The 7316-nt window shown below is 44.1% G+C and overlaps 1 protein-coding gene across 1 annotated transcript; it reads right to left on the reverse strand.

The window, feature by feature from the left end:
* Positions 1 to 4467: 4467 nt before the first annotated feature.
* LOC141685582 (uncharacterized) lies at positions 4468 to 6477 on the reverse strand. The gene is made up of 3 exons (XM_074490674.1): positions 6303 to 6477; positions 5875 to 6092; positions 4468 to 5745 (listed from the first exon to the last, which is right to left on the reverse strand). The coding sequence occupies exons 1-3, from the start codon at positions 6475 to 6477 to the stop codon at positions 4468 to 4470; spliced, it is 1671 nt and encodes a 556-aa protein (XP_074346775.1).
* Between the last annotated feature and the right edge of the window lie 839 nt (positions 6478 to 7316).

The following is a 7316-nucleotide window of genomic DNA, read 5'->3' on the forward strand; positions in this document are numbered from 1 at the left end:
CCTTTTTCAATGTCATTTTTTTGATATGCTAAAAGTGGAGCATTGCTCTAGGAGGGCGAGTCCTTGTAGCAGGAGCATCAACCTCGTCCTTCTAACAGGAGCATCAACCAAGATTTTTATACCTTAAATTACTTTCATGCACATGTTTATTTTACTCTGAGGACGTGTCCTGGATGGAGGCGTGTTCTCATACTTTCTATGTTAATCATTACATAATTTCATTTTCAGAATGCGTCTTTTCATTAGGATGTGTCATAGACTCTATTTTGCAATAAAATTAACCAAACAACCATTGTAAAATTCCAAAGTCTTTATTAATAATAACCTCTAGTGTCAAAAGTGCACCAGTCCCATGGTTATTATGCTTTGTGGGGGAATTTATTCGAAAATGCGATCTTTCAACCAGTTCTAAGGTAAATAGTACATGCACTACCCCCTAGGCTAGGAGGAATTTTATTGCTTCTAGTTAATGATTCGAGCACAGCCCTAAGTATATCTGAAAATGTAAATATAATATGTAAGGGGCCAAATTCGCGCCTTACTGATAATACTTTCGTAGATGCTCTGCGTTCCATGCTCGCGGAACCAACTTTCATTCTATGTCTTCAAGGTGATAAGTCCCCTTCCACAAGATTGCTTTTATCTTGTACGGTCCTTCCCAATTAGCTCCAAATACTCCGTGCCGGGGGTTCTTTGTCTTTGGCATCACCTTCCAGAGCACCAGATCCCCTACCTTCAGTAGCTGTCCCTTTACCTTCTTGTTGTAGTACCTTGCAGCACGCTGTTGGTATGCCGCGAACCTCAACTGGGAATTTTCCCTTATTTCCTCCAAAAGTTCCAAGTGAAGCCTGTGGTTAACTTCAGCATCTTCCTCCATGTAACGAACCCTACGAAGCGATCCTGAACCAACTTCCACGGGAACCATAGCTTCGTACCCGTTAGTGAGCATAAACGGAGATCTTCCCGTTGTAGATCTTGGAGTAGTGTTGTAGGACCACAACACTTTCGGGAGTTCCTCGGGCCAATTCCCTTTGCGCTCCACCAGTTTGGTCTTGAGGGTATGCTTTATTATTTTATTTACGACCTCTGTTTGTCCATTACTCTGAGGATGATAAACCGCTACAAATTTCTTCTTAATCTTCAAATCCTCACACAACTGTCGCACCTCCTTTCTATCAAACTGCTTTCTGTTTTCGAAAAAAAGTTTGTAAGGAATTCCAAACCTACACAATGGAGTTGAAGCCAAAGTATTTGATTTTCTTCGCGGTGATAGTCGTCAGCGGCATAGCTTCTGCCCATTTAGTAAAGTAATCAACCGCAACCACTGCATACATGACATCTCCATTAGCCTTGGGTAACTCTCCAATAAGATCAATCCCCCACATGGTAAATGGCCATGGGCTCGCCATAGGCGTCAAGAGCGTCGCTGGCATAGATGAGTAATTCGCTGGCATAGATGAGTAATTCACAAAACGTTGGCAGCGATCGCATGCTCTAACGAAGTTCGCGGCATCCTCCTTCATCGTAGGGCAATAATAACCTTGGCGTAAAACTTTCATTGCCAATGAGTTACCCCCCGAGTGATTACCACAAATTTCTTCATGTACCTCCCTTAAGATGTAATTTCCCTCTTCTTCATCGACACATCTGAGCAACGGTTGATTGAAGCCTCTCTTATACAAAACTTCATCATACACCACATACCTTACGGCCTGGTAGCGGAGTCATCGAGCTTTTACTTATCCTCAGGAAGTGTTCCCTTGTGAATATAGGCAAGAATGGGCATCATCCATGTTTCTTTGGGAGCCTCATCTACTTTCCTCACCTCTACTTTTGGGATACTAGGAATCTCCTGGAGTTCTAAGGGTATAGATCCCAATAACATAACCTTTTGCTTGGATCCCATTTTTTCCAAAGCATTCGCGTTGCTGTTCTTTTCCCATGGTACACATTCCAGTCTAACCTCTTTAAACCTTCCAATCAGGCATTGTGTGCACCTCAAATACAATTATATTCGCGGTCCTCGAGACTGAAACCCCCATTCACCTGGTTCACCACCAACTATGAGTCACTCTTTGCAATCAGATTCTGCACTCTCATTAGTAAAGAAATCTTTAGGCCATTAATCAGTGCTTCATATTCCGCATCATTATTCATCGTATAGAAATGAAAGTGAATTACGCTCATCAGATGATGGCCCTCCGAAGATACAAGCACTATGCCCGCACCTGCTCCTCCATTATTAACTGCGCCATCCACATGTAAAATCCACCATGGATGTGGGAGCTCTTCCGAAACTTCTTCAGGATGAGGCGGATGCAACACCATCAAAGCCTTATTGTCAACTTCAGAATAAAATTCTAATAAGAAATCAGCTAGGGATTGTCCTTTGATCGTCGTGCGAGGCATGTATTCCAAGTCAAACTGTCCCAACTCCACAGCCCATTTCAACATCCTCCCTGACGATTCTTGTTTATGGAGGACTTGCCGCAGAGGATATGTTGTACGAACTTCAATTCTATGAGCTTGGAAATATGGGGCCAGCTTTCTTGATGCGAGGATTAAGGCATAAACCAACTTTTCCATATTGGTATAGCTAGTCTCAGCATCGTGCAATCGTTTGCTCACATAATACACTGATGACTGTTGCGCATCCTCTTCTCTCACCAGTACTGCGCTGATTGAATACTTCGAGACTGCAAGGTATAGGATCAGAGACTCCCCATCCAACGGTTTTGACAACATGGGAGGGTTCCCAGTTGCTCCTTGACCCTCCCGAAAGCTTTCTCACATTTCGGTTTCCACACAAAGTCTTTCCCTGCCACTTTAATCGCCTTAAAGAATTCCTTACATCTGTCGGATTATTTAGAAATGAATCGATTCAACGTGGAGATTCTTCCAGTTAAGCTTTGCACCTGCTTCACACTTGTGGGAGACTTCATGTCCAGCAGTGCCTTGATCTTCGCAGGTTAGCTTCAATTCCTCTATGATTGACAATGAACCCGAGAAACTTGTCTGACTCAACACCGAACACGCACTTCTGCGGATTTAACTTCATGCGAAACCTCCTTAGAATGTTAAACATTTCCATCAGGTACTTGATATGATCATTTGTTTCCTTCAATTTTACCAACATGCTGTCTACATATACTTCCATGGTCCTTCCAATCTGATTCTTGAACATCATGCTCACCAACCGTTGGTAGGCCGCGCCCGCGTTAATCAATCCAAATGACATCCATATGTAACAATATAGTCCTCTATCAGTGATGAAAGATGTATGCTCCTGATCAGGGCTGTATATGTAAATTTAATCGTCACCGGGGTATGCATCCATAAAGCTTAACAAGGCATGCCCTGCCATTGCGTCGATCAACTGATCAATTCATGGGAGTGGAAAACTATCCTTTCGGTAAGCTTTATTGAGATATGTGAAATCTACACATGTCCTCCACTTCCCATTCGATTTCTTCACAAGCACCGTATTTGCAAGCCACTCGGGGTAGAAAGATTTTTTATTTAACCCAACTTCCAACAATCGATCTACCTTCTCCTTTAATGTTATCGTTCTTTCTCCACTCACTGGGCGACGCTTTTGTCGTATGCCCGTGAAATTAGGGAAGATGTTCAATTGATGACACATTACCCCTGGGTCGATCCCAACCATGTCTGAATGATTCCATGCGAAGACATCAAGATTTTTAATCAAAAAACAGGTGAGCCTCTCTCTCATCTCATGACTTAACTGAGATCCCACCTTCAAAATCTTGTTTGGATCATCTTTATCGATTGGAACAGATATCGTGTCCTCAGCTGGCCCCAATTTTCAGCAGGCATAGGGATCCTAGGATCCAGATCGAAATCAAAGTATCGGGGGTCTTCCACTTCCATCCTTGCACTTGAGGGCGCGTCCTTACAGTTAGAAGCTTCCACCTTAGAGCAAGACATAGTTACATACATTGCAGATGTGGAGGGCACGTCCTTCTTTTGAGGAGCATCAACCTCATGTTCATTCTCACTCTCCAAGGGTGCCTCCTTTCTTTGAGGAGCATCTACCTTAGGGTCACTTTTCAGACTTTGTAAAATATCACTCCTTCCTTCCAACTTTTCTCCATTAATTTCCTTCCATAAAATATCCTCTTCATGATTTACCATGACTTCCTCCACACTACGAATCCTCGAAACATTCCCCGGTGTCAAAATAGGAGTGATGGTTATATGAGTCTCTTCTTCCTCTGGATCCTTCATAAAATAATGGGCATGAATCTCTCCATTCGGTTTTACCTGAATGCCCGTCGCATCTTCAATGAGAAGACCCTTTCCTTCATACCTTCTCATGCGAAATTCCTTAATAGCCTTGTGATAGCAGTCACATGACTCGTACCGCGACCCCCTAAGACTACTCACTCAGTTAGGCGTTAGAAACTTTATCATCAAATAATGTATCGAGGTTATCACTCTGAATGCTCACAACCAAGGTCTGCCCACCAGCACATTATGCACGGACTCCTGATCCAGCACTTTGAAGTCTATCATTTGAGTAATAGACAGAGCTCCTTCCCCGAGTGTGACAGGAACTCTAATCGAACCCATAACTCTTATCGCTTCTCCAGTAAATCCGTAAACGTGTGCATCTTCAAAATTCATATCGCTATCTGGAAAACCGAATTTCTTGTATGTGCTATAGTACAAGATATTCGCAGAGCTTTCGTTATCCAAGAAGACCCGATGCACGTTCATTGTCCCAATGAGCATGGTTATCACTAACGCGTCATTATGAGGGTGATGTACCCATCTCGACTCTCTTTCCATGAACGTAATATCAGCAGATTCTCCTTTGAATATTTTCGGAGGTCGATCCTCCAAGCTATGAATATTGGAGAATGGTAGGTGTCGTGCCTCTCTCGCATTTCTCTCCAAAGCCCGATTACTATCCCCAACAAATGGATGTCCTCCGAAAATTAGCCTAATACTCCCAGCTCTTTGGAACTTAACCTCCGTTGGCTTCCCTTCAACCTCTGCCTGCGGGGGATGCATTTCATCTTTCCCCTTGTCGTCGTTTCCTCTACATTGCTTCACGTTGTCAATCCACTCTCCCAGATATCCAGCCTTGATCAACTCTTCAATCTCATCTTTTAAATGACGGCATTCATGGGTATCATGACCAGTGGACTCATGGTACTCGCAGTATTTTTTCTTCCCTCTACTCTGCCACGAGGTTAGGCGGTCTGGTTTCTTGAAGATTCCTCTATCCTTGTTTACTTCAAAAATGTGATCAATGGACGCCGCTAGGGGAGTATAATTACTCACTCTCTTTTCATAATTTGACTGGGGATTCCACTCTCTTCGTACATTCACAGCATTCACCCTATTAGGACTTCGAGCATTACGCCGATATTCTGGACTCGCAGACCTATCTCTCCTCTTAGCCCGTCCCTTTGAGTTATGGGTATTATCATTCTTCCTTGTCTCGGCAAGCGATTGCTCAATCGCTTTGAAGGATGCAGCCTGCACAAGTACATCATCCAACGACAGAGGGTCTTTTCCTTGCAAATATTTCCAGAAATCTGTCCCCATGTGCAGACCGGCTATAAGAAGTATTTTCAGCATTTCGTCAGTTGCGCCTCTCACAAAGGTAGACTCCGTATTAAACCTTTTAAAATACGAAGTCAAGATTTCCCCTTCTTTTTGTTTCACATTGGCCAATGTGGTAACAGGCAGCGTATACTTCACCGCAGTATGGAACTGAGTCAGAAATAAGGTTTTCATTTGTTCCCAAGATGTGATAACCCATGGGCCAAGTTTTTGGAACTACTGTTGAGCACCTTCTCTAAAGGTGGCCGTCAAAAGACGACATCATGCTATGTCAGGTACCTGATATACATTCATCTCAATGTTGAAATGTCCTAAAAACTCCACGGTGTCAGAATTTCCATGAAAGAGCAAGTCATTGGTTGTGTTCTCATATCCCGCAGGTAGTTGCACTTCCCTTATAACAACATAGAAAGGGGATGGGGCTTGAGCAGTTGCTATTACCCTACCTCCTTCAAGATAGTTGAGCAAACTCTTAAGATCATTCACATTAAGTGTTCCTACTCCCGGAATGGTTTGAACGTTAAGTTATTGGGGTTTCTCCACAGCTTGTTGTTGTTCTCCTTGGTTACCCCGGGTGTACCGATGGATCTTGCCGCCCCTCGCCCTGAGGCTGCGGTTGTGGTATATTTCCATCTTGATTTTGAACATTCCCTGGTGCACGAGGTTCTTCCAGGCCGCATTTCGATATTTCATTATTATTTTGCAACCTTTTTTGAATTCGGACTTCGTCCCGGTCATGAGGACGCATACTAGATCCATTTCCTGTAGCACTGTGAGAAGCCACAGGAACAACGATAGACGCTTCCTCAGTTGAGGGCGCGTCCTCTCATCTCCCATTATATGGCCCCCTTCCATGTCGGTATCCCATCCTTCCTCGTCCATTCATCTAATAGCCGCGACCATAATTTCCAAACCTTCCTCGTGGAGGCGCACGCCTCCTGCTTGCGGTACCGCGCCCTATCATCTCCCTCAACCACGGGTGCTTTCCCCACGGTGGGGCAAATGACGACCCCTCCTCATTTTGTGATGCTCCACCGTGCTCAGCCTCGAGTGAAAGTTGTTCAGAGTGTCCCCCATGCGATACAGCTGCTCCAAGATATCAGCGTTGCTGATGAGAACTGGAGGTGTTCCTCCCACATTTGGAGCTCTTGAAGGATCTACTATGTTTCTGGGTGCGTAAGGTTCATGGCTAGTGTAGCCTCCCTCGCCATCTCCTTCAGATCTGCTATCACTTGCATCATAAGAACTTCCATCACGATTGTAAGACATCTTTTCCTCCCAAGACTGTGATCTTAATCAGCACCCCTCCTTTTGAGCGCCAATTTGTTGATGGAGGAATCTGGTAACAATAAAGTTTGAGGTTTCTCGCCGGAATTAAGATCTATGACGGTGGTTCTTTGCCGGAAAATCAAGCGGTATGTGGTGGTTGTATATTAATTGGTGGCTGAGATTGATTAGGGCAATTGGTGGCTCCCTTTTCAGCTCTCAACTTTTTACCCCTCTCAATGTGCCTATGCCTACGTACCCTTTTTATAGGGATCAAGCCTGACGTAGTTCTTGGGGAACAAGAAATCTAATGGGCTTAGACTTTTTATTCCTAGGCCCGGTAGAAGTCTTTCTAGAATCCATCTTCCGCTAGCTTTAGGAATGTCCAACTATGAGGCCCAACCCCCAAGGTCCCAGGCTCGTCCATAATCATATGACTTGACGGATAGTGTATC

The sequence above is a fragment of the Apium graveolens genome, chromosome 9 (genome assembly GCF_009905375.1).
Source record: "Apium graveolens cultivar Ventura chromosome 9, ASM990537v1, whole genome shotgun sequence".
In the NCBI taxonomy this organism is placed as follows: Eukaryota; Viridiplantae; Streptophyta; class Magnoliopsida; order Apiales; family Apiaceae; genus Apium; species Apium graveolens.

Bases quoted from the DNA above. Each gene is read 5' to 3' on its own strand.
- LOC141685582 (XM_074490674.1), bottom strand. From the start codon at position 6,477: ATGGACGAGGAAGGATGGGATACCGACATGGAAGGGGGCCATATAATG. The intron at 6,093-6,302 runs GTTGCAAAATAA...TTCCGGGAGTAG, and splicing joins GAAGTCCGAATTCAAAAAAG to GAACACTTAATGTGAATGAT. The intron at 5,746-5,874 runs GTACCTGACATA...TTTCTGACTCAG, and splicing joins TTGAGATGAATGTATATCAG to TTCCATACTGCGGTGAAGTA.